Source organism: Ipomoea nil, unplaced genomic scaffold, assembly GCF_001879475.1.
Source record: "Ipomoea nil cultivar Tokyo-kokei standard unplaced genomic scaffold, Asagao_1.1 scaffold1895, whole genome shotgun sequence".
Lineage (NCBI taxonomy): Eukaryota > Viridiplantae > Streptophyta > Magnoliopsida > Solanales > Convolvulaceae > Ipomoea > Ipomoea nil.
In genome coordinates, this window is record NW_017618323.1 from 533735 (window position 1) to 548407 (window position 14673).

Here is a 14673-nt window from a genome sequence, read left to right on the forward strand (position 1 = left end):
ACATCTTAACATCGTAATTAATAACTTAGCAACTATTAAATGAAGAAAACAAAAGTTGGCAACATCTTGTCAATCTGAGCTGGACTTTGTATATATCTGTTGATAACAAACTGATTGAAGATATTAAGGTGATTGGGCATTAGTTTGAACAACTAAGAATTGTTTTTTTTTTTTTTTTTGTAATTCTTTATGAACTAAAATTAAAAGACAAATTTCACTCAAATTATAGGGTGTTTTATAAATAGTTGTTAGTTGATAGCTTATAGCTGATTAGATTGGTGGATTTGACTAGTTGATATCATTAGTTTGTTATGGAAAGATATTTGATAAATTAGTTGTTAGCTGATAGCTTAGTACATGCAAAAAGACTTTTTTTTCAAAAAGCTGATCGAAAAAATTGATTTGAGTAATTTTTTGAATTCTAACATTTTAGAACAATAAGCTATTGCAAAAAAAAAAAAAAAAAAAAAAAAAAAAAAAAAAAAAAAAAAAAAAAAAACTAATTAATCAAACATTTATTTAGTTGTTTAATAAAGTGAAACAATTAACAATAATCAAATAAATCAAACTTAACTAATAAGCTAATTAAGTTACCAAAACGGATTTATATAATTAGATAAGGACTACCAACTTTTTCATAAATTAAAGAATGGACTTTTTATGACTGCCAAATTATTGGAGCATTGAATGAGGTATCCAGCGCCTACGTAGTTAAGTCTTAAATTAGTTTCACGTGGAACTACGGATGAATTAGGCATATCAATAGTCATAATTAAAACGTTTTGGTAAATATCATGATATTTTTTCTTGGCCAAACAACAGGTAATATAGAATTAAAAAGAAAAAGTAAATATAATATTATTCAATTTTATTATGGAGATAAATATTTATTTGGATTTTTAACTTTTGGTTAAGGTTCTTTCTTTATAGAATTAGAATTATAGCTGAACTGCCCATTCCAATTTGAAATTAAGAAATAAAAGTTTGGGTTAGTCTATGAGACCATCTTATAAATCTCAATCCATGAGGCGGGTCTAATGTAATAAAAATGAGTCATAACAGAATTGTAGATATAATTAATACTTTAAACCTTTTATATAATACTTTATATTATAAATGTAGTATTTTAAACCATAAATATAATACACATTTTGCATTGAATAAAATAATATCATAACACGATTGCAAATATTATCAATACTTAAAGCCTTATGTATAATATTTTATAGCAAAATGTAGTATTTTATAAGAAAACTATATTGATAATTTACATGAAATAAAGTATCATCACATACAAAATTGCATATATAATCTATTACTTTAAGCCTTATATATAATGTTTTATAGCATAAATGTAATACTTTATACCAGAACTGTAATAAATAGTTTGCATAAAATAATATTACTAAACCCATTTACTTTAAGACCCAAATTCTCTTGACTAACTCGTTTCACGAATTGAGACCTGTAAGATGGTGAATTTTATATCATGGACGAAGGTCCACATAGCAATATGGACACTGAATCGAAACGATGATGTACATAATTGCTGCCTCTTTATTGCTTTCCTTTCCCCTAATTTCGTAGACAAATGCTGCCTTTATTTATCATCTTTTAAACTCCTTTTGCATAGTTTCCCATCTTTTTCTCCACTATCTGAGCACTTTACTGCCAATAGTATAGAATGTATATTAGACGGAAACGAGAAATGAAAAGGGGGAAATATGAAAGCAACTAGTATTTTAGTCATACCATTATAGGCAGGGAGACAATACAGCACATCATAGGGGAATGATTTTTTCTCTCTAGAAACGCGTATTTCCTTTGGCTTTCTGGTTCTTTTTTGGTAAGTTCCGCCGTACGCGTCCTAGCCGTTATGGCGGCCAGCGGCGGTCCGGCGGCCATGCAAACGTCGATGGAGAGCGACATCCCCCCACCTTCGGACCCTATGGAGGAGGCGGAGACGGATCAACGCTCCCACAAGAAAGCATGCACGTATAAGCGTTCTTTCGCGGAAGCTATTGCATCTCCATTGCTGTTGAATGGAGACGTCCCCCCCCACCTCGGATCTTAACGACTGGGCGTTTGAGGACCCAGAATTGGAGCCTGATGGTGACATGAATACGCAACCTAGAGAAGATGGGATCCCAAGAGTCTATATCCCCTTGGAAACCAGGAGGGAGCTTTGCCAGAAGTGGAAGCTCGCCTTGATCATCAGATATCTAGGTAAAAACATCAGTTTTAATGTGCTAAATAAAAGGCTGCCAACGATCTGGGGCCTTCAGGAAAAAATGGAACTTATCGATATTGGATACGGCTGCTTTGTGGCTCGCTTTAGCAGCAGAAGGGACTATTTGCATGTCCTCATCGATGGTCCCTGGAAGGTGTTCGATAACTACCTTGTTGCTCAACGGTGGGTGCCACAGTTTGATCCATCTAAGGCTAAGCTTGCAAAAATGGCCGTTTGGGTGAGGCTGCCCAAACTCTTTGTGGAATACTTCAGAGATGACATCATTAAGAAGATTTTGAACAACGTAGGGAAGCCGCTGAAACTCGATAGAACCACTACAGCTGTGACCAAGGGGAGGTTCGCCAGAGCTGCGGTGGAAATTGACCTTGACAAACCTTTGGTCTTGGAAATCTGGGTGAACGATCTACTCCATGAGGTGGAGTACGAAGGCCTTCACGTGCTGTGCTTTGGATGTGGCATTGTTGGTCATCGCCAGCAAGCATGTCCGCACTCAAAAGCACCATCAACTCCGGCTGACAGCACGATGGATCTTAATGCAGAACCAGTCGTGGAGAAGGATGTGATGCCGGACCCGGCTCCAGCGGAGCAGCCACCCCCAACTGAGACCGTTAGGGCCAAATATGGTCCGTGGATGGTGGTGACTCGGAAACGTTCCGTGGAGGCTGCCAAGAAGAATCATAATCAGACCAAAAGCAAGAATGCAGCACCCCGACCCAAAGGTAACCAATTCCAATCCTTGAGTGGATTGAAGGAATCGAGTAAGGACAACCGCCAGTCTTCCACTAAAAATAACCAGAAGAAAAAGAATGGTGAGAGCGGGAAAGGTAAGTCTTCTAATCCTGCTCCTTCTCATCCGTCAACCCCCTCTGTTCAGGGGATTAGCGTGACACCCATTCAGAGGGCTGCTCAGGTGGATCGGGTGACGGCCCAACGTTACTCCGGCCAAGTTGGCGGTGGCCGTGGGGGTTCTCGCACGACCTTCCGCGGCGGTACCAGGATTGCGGGTAGAAGAGGGACAACTGATAATTCTATCTCCTTTGATGCTAGTAGTTTTGCGCCGGGCGAGAGTTCTGGCCTTGGAGCCTCTGCTTCATCCTTCCAGTTTGGGGGCTTGAATGCCACCTTTACTGGTTTTGGTTTTGGGAACTCGGGTCTTGAATACCCAGCCGCCATGGCTTGTTTCACACCTGAAGAAGGTGGTTGCCAAACTTCTCTGCCTACCGATATCTCTCAATGATTGCCATCTCCTGGAATTGTAGGGGTGTTGTCAATGGACGTGTTAGAAAGCACGTAAGAGAGCTTTTACTCTCGTCCAAAGCCGATATCCTTTGTCTCCTGGAGATCCGTTCCCCCAGAGTGGAGGGTATGGTTAATATGGCTATTTCCATGGGATTCACTAATCATTTTCTAGTTGAGCCCATTGGTTTTGCAGGTGGTTTGCTCCTCTTTTGGAAGCAGGGGCAAACAGATTTACAGGTTGTTAAACACTCCTCACAGGCAATCCATACGAAGGTGGCAGGAGGCTATGTCACGTTTGCCTATGTCAGACCTAACCTGATGGCCAAGTCTAGATTTTGGGAGGACTGTAAGCTGTTCAGTAACTCTATTCAGTGCCCTTGGATTCTCATGGGCGACCTCAATGATATATCTATGGTAGAAGAGCAATGGGGAAGTGAGTTTATTAACATCCCGGGTATGCAAAGATTCACCGATGCTTTTAGTAGCTGTGGACTCATAGATCCTGGATCGGTTGGTACTAAATTCACTTGGTGCCGCTTTGTGGGTAACCGAGTTACTCAGATGCGCCGACTTGATAGAGTTCTTTGGAATATGGATGCTCAGTTGGCCTTTCCCGAGGCCAAGGTTGTGGTCCTTCCACGGCTACACTCTGATCACAACCCAATTCTTTTCATGGATGTGGCGGGCGCACCGCCGGATAGAAATCTCCGTCCGTTCCGGTTCGAGGCAGCATGGCTTAATAGAGAAGACTATGGTCTGATTTGGGAAAATGCCACGAAAGGAGGCGAGCAAGATATTGATAACATCCTTGGACATATCACAGAACATAGCAAATCCTGGAATCGTGATGTGTTTGGTAATATCTTTAAACGGAAGCGCGATCTCGAGGCCAGGATTCGGGGTATCCAATCTAGTCCCTACTATGCTACCTCGAGGGGGCTCCAGGCCTTGGAAAAATGGCTTGCCGCTAATCTCATGCGGGTGCTTGATCATGAAGAGACTCTCTGGTTCCAAAAGTCAAGGGCCAACTGGATTAAAGATGGGGATAGAAACACCCGGTTCTACCATAACTCCGCCATTATTAAGAGAAACAGAAACAGAATCAGGTTCCTCAAAATAAACGGTAATTGGACGGATGATAATAATACTCTTGCTAACCATATCACTTCGTTCTTTGCTTCGCTTTTTGACAGAATTGACAGGAATGGGAGCTCAGAATTGGTTCAGATCGCAGAGGATCGTAAGATTTCGAGACAACAAGCCAGTCAGTTGTCTCGGAGAGCCACGATAGAGGAAGTTAGGAAAGTAGTTCTTGGTATGAAGAAGTTCAGTAGCCCCGGTCCAGATGGCATCCCGGCGGTTTTTTATCAACATTTTTGGGAAGATATTGGACCAACTCTTACGGGGTTAGTCAACCAGGCTCTTAGCACCAGCAAAGTCCCGACTTCTCTTCTGCGGGCGTTTATTACTCTTATTCCCAAAAAAGATGTCCCGGAGACAGCCTCTGACTTTAGGCCCATTACTCTGCTCAATGTGGCTTTCAAAGTGGTGTCAAAAGTTCTAGTCAACCGTATGAGGCCCATCATGTGTCGGCTTATAGGACCTCACCAAAACAGCTTCCTCCCGGGCCGCTCAACGTTGGATAACGTGATTCTCACTCAAGAAGTTATCCACACGATGAATAAGAAGATGGGTAGAAAAGGACTTATGGTCTTCAAAGTGGATCTCCAGAATGCCTATGATAGTGTGGATTGGTCCTTCCTTGAAGAAACTCTTGATGGGTTTGGTTTTCCCAGAAACATCACGCAGCTCATTCTCTTCTCTCTTAAAGAGAGTGACATTTCTATCCTTTGGAACGGTGGACATCTGCCCTCCTTTTCCCCGGGACGTGGACTCCGTCAGGGGGACCCGCTTGCCCCTTACCTCTTTGACCTGATTATGGAAAGACTGGCCTTTGACATCCAAAAAGAGGTAGCTGCGAAAAACTGGAAGCCCTTATCGGTCTCTAGAGGCGGTATTGGTATCTCGCACCTTTTCTTCGCAGACGATCTAATGCTATTTGGTGAAGCCTCGACACATCAAGCTATGGTTATGATGGATTGCCTAAACAAGTTCAGTCACGCCTCCGGCCTTAAGGTAAATCTCTCTAAGTCCCAAATTTTTTGTTCACCCAATATTAATGCAGGGGTCAAAAGAGGCATTGGAGAACACACAGGAATTCCGGTAACTTCGTCCCTAGGTACCTACCTCGGGATCCCCCTTCTTCACAAGAGGGTTTCCAAGACGACCTTTTCAACCGTTACTGATAAGATGCGAAGAAAGCTAGCTAACTGGAAAGCTAGTACCCTAAGCATGGCAGGTAGAAGGGTTTTGGTCCAGTCCTCTCTAGCCACAACTCCAACCTATATCATGCAATCCATGGCCTTACCGGTAAGTACTTGTAAAAGTATTGACAAGATTTGCAGGAACTTCTTATGGGGGCACTCGGAAGACACAAGAAAGGTGCACTCGGTCAGCTGGTCTGAGGTGTGTGCACCACGAGACATGGGGGGGTTGGGTCTAAGGCAAACCCAAGAGGTCAACAAAGCCTTCCTCACTAAGTTTGCGTGGCAAATGGTTTCCAATAAAGATAAACTCTGGGTCCAGATTATGACCCAGAAATACATGAAAGACGTGAATTTCTTCTCGGTTGACACTTCCAATAACTGTTCCTGGGGATGGAGAAGTATTATCAAAGGGCGCCAAATTCTCCAACAAGGCGTCAAATGGAAAATTGGTAATGGTAACACCCTCAACTTTTGGCACGACCACTTGGTTGGGGACGTCCCGCTTGCTTCCCTCCCAAATGTTGTGCATCCCCACGATGCGGTGCAACAAACGGTTAGTCACTTTATTTCCCCAAATAGAACCTGGAATACCAGACTCTGCTCAGACTTACTGCCGACGCCTGTAGTCGACACTATTCGGGCGGTCCCGATCAGCATCAACAGCGAGCAACAAGATTCCCTATCGTGGTCTCCTTCAGGTACGGGCCTTTTTTCTGTTAAATCTGCTTATTCCTTAATTGCAGGTCATACCGGGGATCCTACTGATCAAGGCTGGATGTGGAATCTGAAATGCATGGAAAAAATAAAAATCTTCATTTGGAAAATTATCAACAATGGGGTCCTTGTAAATGCTGAGAGGAAGCACCGAGGCCTCACCTATGATGATTCCTGCCCAAGATGTGAGAGGGAACAAGAATCGCTAGACCACCTCTTCCGTAGATGCGAGTTGGCAGCTGAATGCTGGAATCTCTGCCACCCCCCGAATCACTTTGATGCAACCTCCATCTGCCCCCTGACAAGCTGGATCAGAAATGCCGGCTGCTCGTCGCCACCTTCTGCCAGCGACATCAACTGGAGCATCTTCTTCCCTCACATGCTGTGGAATCTTTGGAAAGTAAGGAATGAACTCGTGTTCAACCATAATGATATACCAGCGAGGGAGATTTGGAGACGGGCTGCCCACCAGACAGAAGAAGCAAAGCATCACCTTCTTAATCATAGAGGCCCGAGCATAGCGAAACAGATTTGGGTAAACTGGTCACCACCTCCTCTGGGATGGATGAAGCTCAACTCGGATGGCTCTAGGAAATCTTGCTCCGGCATGGCCAGTGCTGGAGGCCTGCTTCGTGATCATATCGGTAACTGGATTAGAGGGTTCACCTCTAAAATTGGCATTACAAACAGTTTTATTGCCGAGCTCTGGGGTCTCCGCGAGGGGCTCATTATGGCTAAAAATGAGCAGATCTTGAAACTCATCATAGAATCGGACTCAGAGGCGCTAGTTCAGGCTCTTCGCATGGACTCGAGATCCAGTCCGGAGGCGGATACCTTAATTCTGGATTGCAAAGTCTTAATGGAAGGTTTCCTCGACCATGAACTCCGGCATGTCCTCCGTGAAGGCAACCAAAGTGCTGACTACCTAGCAAACATGGGGCATGGCAATCCTTGGGGAACAACTTTGCTGGACTTCCCACCTATAGACATGATCTCCCTTCTTGTGCGTGACGCCAATGGCGTCGCAACTAGAAGGATTGCTTAGTTTCTTGGGGCTTTAAGCCCCTCAATCTCACCAAAAAAAAAAAAAAAAGGGGGAAATAAAAAAAAATGGAGAAATAGTCATTTAAAAAGGTAGGAAATAGAATATAAGAGAAATCTATACATACAATTATACAATTATAATAAAAGCCAATAATATTAGGCCCTTAACTGGAACAAAAAAATGTCGGGACTGGTTCATATTATTTTGATTTTAGTATTTTTTTTAATAATTTTCCTTATTTACCCTCTATTATATTATTTTCTTCCCTTAAATAACTTAAATTCCGTTAGTATAAACTTTAATAACTGAATATTTCGTTAACTATTTATTATTTTTAACTTACTCATTAATTTATATAAGAAAGATCTTAGGTTCGAACCTTAGACCTTTCTTATATTGGAGGTGTTGAGGAAGAAGAAGTAAATAATTTTTTATTTTTTTTAACGTAAAATGACTATTTTGCCCCCATGACTAAAAATTTTAAAAAGGTTTAAGTTTTTCCGGTCACATTTGGCCGGCGTGACCAAAATTGATAAGAATTGCATAGTCAAAGTACTAACTTTAATATTTTTGAAAGTCAAGTGTTGCAATTAACACAAGTGCAATAGTCTGTGGACCAAAATTTAAATTTTCTCTATTTGACAATATGGGCATATGGCTACAGAAATCAAATACCCATACATTTTATTTGCAACGATTTAGTAGACAAACTTGATCCAAACATAAAGAAGCAAAAAGATCAGAAAGAGAACTCAACAAATAATGATGCATCACCCACAGTCCCACATAAATGGATTCAGATTATCAAAGGGCAAAAGCTTTCAAGTCAAATAATCGTTTCCACATTTCTCTCATGCAACCATCTTTAGTTTTAATGTGGAAACAAATTGGTAAGTATTAATTAATTTCAAAATACAAACTAATTTAATTTAGTTTATTATAATTATTAATTTAGATAACTGTTAATATTATGCAAAGAAGAACCTCAAAATGATCTAATATTCCATTTTTAACTGGAAAATATTTGGTTCCTTAAGCGAAAGTATGCAATGACACCTCAAAAATATGTAATCTATTTGACATTCTTCAACTCAACCCGTAAATGGAACGGGGAACCAATTAATTCTCTTTTATTTCTAAACCAATGATGAACGAAATAAAAGTCCACCAAGGCAATAAAGCAGGCAGCTACATCAAGTCAACTAGTAACCCCAGTAATCATTACGAATTTCATCATCGAACTTCTTCTTTAACTCTGGATGCTTAGCAAAGTATTCTTCTGCTGTCATAGTACTGAGTTTTTTCTGTTAATCAAGAAAAAAAGACATTAGCACTCCACATGCATAGACAAGAGGTGGAATTCGGGGGAAATGGGGACAGGTCTGGAAGAATGGAAGCACCAAAAGCACATTTGCATAACCTTCAACTCTTGGACATCTGCAACTTCTTTTTCTAGTCTTGCAGACTCCTTGAGAGATTTCTGCTCAGCTTCTTTCAGCTCTACCACCTACAACAAAGACAACTAGATTATTAGATTAACACAACTTTCAGACTCCAGGAGGACCACGACTGGTTAAATTTTGAAAGTTGAAGGACCGTGCGTATGGTAACAATTTGAAAGTCAAAGGACCTCAGGTGGTCAATTTAAAAGTTTAGGACTAAATGTGGCAAAACCACTATGCTCGGAGGACCCTAGATGGTATTAGCTCTTATAATTATATTTGGAGGTAGTTTTTGTGGTCATCTGCTCATATCTTGAAAATCTTTTCTTTAGCAAATAGCATCTGTATGCTTTTAGATTGAACAGAAAATGAGTTTTCTTTACTCATTTCTAGAATTAAAAAATAATCTTGTCAAGTTTCATTAAGAGGCCGTTTGGTAGCCGGGAAAGTCCAAACTTTCCTGGCAATTGAAACTGTGGGAAAGTTATTCCCATGCTTGGCACGGGCTTTGACCTGAGAAAGTTTTGGTTGAAATTAGGGTAAGTAAATATAACCTAGGGGGCGAATTCTTTTTCCTAGGTAGTCAGGAATATGTAGAATTTACCCAATTACTTACCTATCTCATAAATAACACTCTAAATACAAATTGTGATAACCTAAAACTAAAGGAGCAGGTAAACTTCACTAAATTTGTATAACCTTCCGTACACAATCATGTTACAACAGTAACAGTCAAGCTCAAAAACAAAGCTTTCAAATGTTATGGTTTTTTTAAAGATTATTGACACACAACCAGCCACATGGTACCAATACAAGGCTACCGGGATTGGCATTCTTCATCTGTAGGCATCTTATTTTTCTATCACCATAAGTTGATCTCACAAAGCCAATAATTACAAGGGGGAAAGGAAAGTATTTGATGTTTCAAAAAATCATTTAGAAGAAATTTTAGAGGTACACCTTGCAACAAGAAGAGCAGTATGTCAGTATAATAAGTTAGTGACAGTAATTTTTTTGTTTGCCTGCATGTGGCAAGGGTGTATTTCAAACTAAAGAAAATTTCCTTAGAAAATTTAACCATACCAAATGCTAGAAATCACTTTCCAAGAAATTTAATTGTTATATTTCCATGAATCCATGGTAACACTAAACATGTTTACTAATTTTCAGAATAAAGTTGTTCTGTACAAACACATTCCCAGGAATTACCCAAGTACCAAACAGTCTCTAAGCAAACATTTCTCATTACTTAGTATTACTCCAAAAGGGGATGACAACAGAAGTAACCATCAAAACATGAATCTCAGTCAAATATCAATAATCATCTTACCAGGGCATCAAACTTGGGCATATATTGGGGAGTGACAGTGTCCACGTATTTAGGGATTTCAATACCTGCCATAAGAACAATTTGTATAAAATTAAGTAACAAATTTACAGATAAAAGAATTATCGCAAGGTTAAATGAAAATAAACAGCTGTTAACAAGCAGAACCAAAATTAAGAGGCAGAGGAATAGGTCTTCCAATTTGTTCATAACCATCCAGGAAAGTTAAGTCCTATGGCCCCAGGCAACATAGTAAGAAATTATCTAGATATACTGATCCTAGTCAGGAGCAACAAAAATTGCATATAGAATAGTAAACACAACTGTGGCAGCTTGGTGCAAGAGCAAGTATACAAGTATGTTGGAGTGGTCTAGACATTCAATTTCTGCTTGGGTAATGTTCCCATGTGCAAAAGAATTACATCCACATGACAAAATGTGTCAACAACCCCCAATTTCTTGTCATTTCTCCATAAATTCATTCCCACCAGACCACAGGAAGCAGGAGGATAACACCTTCCAAACAGCGTTTTGATTCATCATAAATCACAAAAAGGTAAAACAAACCCATAGGAATAATTCTTTTGCACATGGGAACATTATATAATTTCATTCCCACCAGACCACAGGAGGCAGGAGGAGGAGAACACCTTCCAAATAGTGTTTTGATTCATCATAAATCTCACCAAAAAAAAAAAGAAAAAAAAAGTGCAATTTTACTAGCCTAGGTCACAGAAATCCAGAAATTCATCGAGTTGCTATGCAATCAATGAAGAAAAATGGTAAGTGAAAATACAACATACTCTCATATGCCTGCTTGTACATATCCACCAAGCGAGAACCAAGTCCTTTTCTGTAATATTCCCAATCTATGGGTTCAGGTTCCTGTGTGAATTAACAAATATCATATTTGCATACGAAATTTAAAATTTCCTAAAGTAAATGTAAATATTATAATATCACATTTACATTATTTCTACTGCCTTGAACAAAGAAAACCATCAGGTAATCAATCAGGTTGGGTTTAACTCCCTAAACTGTGCAATATATTAAGCATTAGAAAACCAAACCCATCAATTAAGGAAGAAAATGGACATATTGAAGGTGCAAAATCTACCACTCATCTCCCGTGTGATCTACTGATCGTTCATCATCTTACAACAGTGACAAGCTCCTGAAACAAAAATTTCATTTTCCCTTCCCATAATTCACTACATTCAGAAAAGTAGTTCAAACATAAAACTATGGTCATCCACAACAAATTTCTAAAATACATGACAACATAATTCCATTTTTTTTTAATATGGAGTATGGAATGATTTACAAGGTCTCCAATTCTAAGGAAAACAGCAAAAATTCACACAAATAACGCTTTCTACCAATAGTTTCATAAAACTTTCAAATAACAAATACGGAGAAATAAAAAAGATTAATCTCTTAAAACATCAAAATATAGATCCATCAGCCACATCAATGAATAGCAATCCGAAATCAAGCACTAGATCCACATATTTGTAAATTCACATAGAGAGAGAGAGAGAGAGAGATTGAATAGGGACCTGGCTAAACTTGGTCTGAAGCTGGGAATTGACCTCGTCGAAGGCGCGGCGGAGGGAAGCGAACTCCTTCCGAGCCTCATCGGAGACGAGAAGCCTCGCCATTCCTTCCCAATCGATTGTCTTGCCGGCCTTGAACGTAACGTCGGCAACTTTCTTCGCTGTTCCGCTCATTTTCTCGATCAAATTTGGGGTGGACGGGCGACTACTGAGCAGAAACCCAACGCAATGCAAAATCCCTCTGCCTTATTGTGTACAGTAACTCAACTTCGCCTTCTATAGCCTATAGGGTTTTTTTTTTCTTTTTCTTTTTTAGCTTTTTTATTCTAAAGTTTTTCTTTTTGATGGCATAGAGAATAAATGTCAAATTCTCTATTTTATTCCAAGTTTTTCTTTTTGATATCAAATTTTAGAATTTGAAAGACAATTTTACTTAATATTGTATAACTATTATAATTCATTGTGCAATGTCCACAAAATATTATTTACCCATAAATATTACAAATAAATTTTATAAATAAATAAATAATATAGTTAAATCAATGTCCAATTTGAGAAATGTGTACGAGACTTAGTCATTCTTGTATGAAATAGATTTATTTGGCAGATTGTAATTGATCTCCTTCTGAACTTACAGTTCAGTCTAATTGGTACGTGAATTTAAGTTTTGAAGATCATTTCATTTCATGAAATTTCTCGACGTTCCATTTCAATTTTGATCATATCTCCCCTAATACCGTGAAGCGATTTTCATGCAGTTAGCGTATCCATTGCGTCCCTCTCAGGGGCTCTAAATATTTGAGACAACAAATGGAGTTTTTAGAGATACATTATGGTGGTTATAGAATGGACTGCATACATAGAAATAGAAACGCAGATTGGGAAATGTTTGATTTGAAACCACGTATTAGATGTAAAGGAGAATAAGGACATGCAATGTGCCGGATATTTAGTATTAAAGTAGCAGCGTGAATACTGCACTTCCCCAACTAATATCCGGCACATTGGATTGTTGAAAAAAATGATTTAGCAAGCAATTTAATTTTAGAGATTTAGCTAAACCATTTCAGGTGGGAAGGCATAAGATGATTCATCGTAATGCCTAATAACAATCGTAAAAAGATGACGAGTTGAATTCACCATCATTATCCATCCTTATATGCTTACGAGGATAATCGGGGAATTGAACATTTAATTAAATAACGTTTGCTCATAAATTCAACAAGTATGTTGTTCGTAATTGACAACATGTTCACATGTGTCTACTGGGTGGAAGTATTGATAAAGACCATTAAAAAAGATGTTCTAAAGTTAGGTCATAAATATGACCAAGAAGAGCCTTTGCTTCAGGCAAGGCATCTTTGTTGGATTCAACATTGTGTTGTTCATTCAGGTTTCAGGAGAAAGCTTCGAGCTGTGGCACGCACGTGATCAGTGCCTTTTACACCCACATGTGAAGCATACTTTGCTGGTGGGCCAGAGTTTATGATGATATGAATGTGGTTGTCCTCTACGAGTTGGATCATTTTGCTTTTTAGTCTGATTTTGAGAGTTATTGTCGCCATCTTTGCCTTGATTCCTATCGCGACCTCTTCCTCGACCCCTCTTGACGTTGCATGACTGAGCAACATTGTGTGCTTCGGGCACTGGTGCAGGTTAGCTAGACATGAACTATCCTTCGAGGATTTATATAAGGTATAAGGGTCATAATATTCAGGAAGGTATTCATATTTCAGGTCATGGTTCAGATGGTGATGAGAAAAAGAAATTAGGGCTTTTAGCTTTCAAGACCTTATAGCTCGTGAACTACACAACGATCATTTCTTCAATTTGCGTAGGTGTGAGATAAATCTCATTTTAGATAACTGCTCCCATCCGAGATAAGAGCTACAGTAAATGCATATTTAGTGATAGTAGCCAAGATGTAGATTTTTCACAAAAATAATCCATATACACTAGGTCTTGCTAAAATCAAGGGTGTACTTCTAAAGAATAATGTATATGCGGGATAATCAAAACTATAGAGCATGCTAATATGCATAAGAATTCAAATTAAACAAATAAATTGCACAACAATAATAATTTTAATTTATGAGCATATTCAATAATAGATTCAAATAATAAATTGAATTACAAATTTAACATAATATATTTTAAAATTCTTGAAAATGAATCAAGTTTCTAACCCAAAACAATTTATACATGTATATATATCATAAGGGCAAATTATGCCGTGCATCCGTATGCACCATGCATGGTGCATACGGATGCAAAAACGACGTCGTTATATTAAAAACGCGCGTCTCATTTTTTTAAAAAAATCAAGTTTCGATTCCCAGCAACAACATATGAACTAAAATTCCAGAATCGATGAACTAAAATTCCAGAATGAATGAACTAAAATTCCAGAATCTAATCTATGAACTAAAATTCTAGAATGAATGAACTAAATTCCAGAATTTATGAAACTGTAGTAAAATTAAAATGATACTTTAGTGTTGTTAAAATGAAATTAGTGCATGTGAAAATGAAATTAAAAAACAGAGCTCATTCAACAACGTATATTGTCAAATGAAACTGTGTTATAATTAAAATGATATTTATATTGTTAAAATGAAACTAGTGTGTGTGGAAAATGAAACTAAAATCTAGCCATACAAATTTACAATAACTTATATTGTCAAATGAACGTGGACTGCTAAAATAATACTTTAGCATTATTATAATTAAATAAACTAGTGTGTGGAAAATGAAACTACAAAATAGAACTCA

General features: G+C 38.6%; 3 protein-coding genes across 3 annotated transcripts; 2 read left to right on the plus strand and 1 right to left on the minus strand.

Annotated features, from left to right (window-relative positions):
• The first annotated feature begins 2042 nt into the window (after positions 1-2042).
• On the plus strand, positions 2043-3488 carry LOC109193505. Its single transcript, XM_019344346.1, has one exon. The coding sequence runs from the start codon at positions 2043-2045 to the stop codon at positions 3486-3488; it is 1446 nt and encodes a 481-aa protein (XP_019199891.1).
• On the plus strand, positions 3485-7576 carry LOC109193506. Its single transcript, XM_019344347.1, has one exon. It carries the CDS (start codon positions 3485-3487, stop codon positions 7574-7576), a length of 4092 nt encoding a protein of 1363 aa, XP_019199892.1.
• Positions 7577-8558: 982 nt separating this feature from the next.
• On the minus strand, positions 8559-12198 carry LOC109193475 (ATP synthase subunit d, mitochondrial-like). The gene is made up of 5 exons (XM_019344311.1): positions 11905-12198; positions 11149-11230; positions 10349-10413; positions 8997-9083; positions 8559-8880 (listed from the first exon to the last, which is right to left on the minus strand). The coding sequence occupies exons 1-5, from the start codon at positions 12073-12075 to the stop codon at positions 8779-8781; spliced, it is 507 nt and encodes a 168-aa protein (XP_019199856.1). The 5' UTR covers positions 12076-12198; the 3' UTR covers positions 8559-8778.
• Between the last annotated feature and the right edge of the window lie 2475 nt (positions 12199-14673).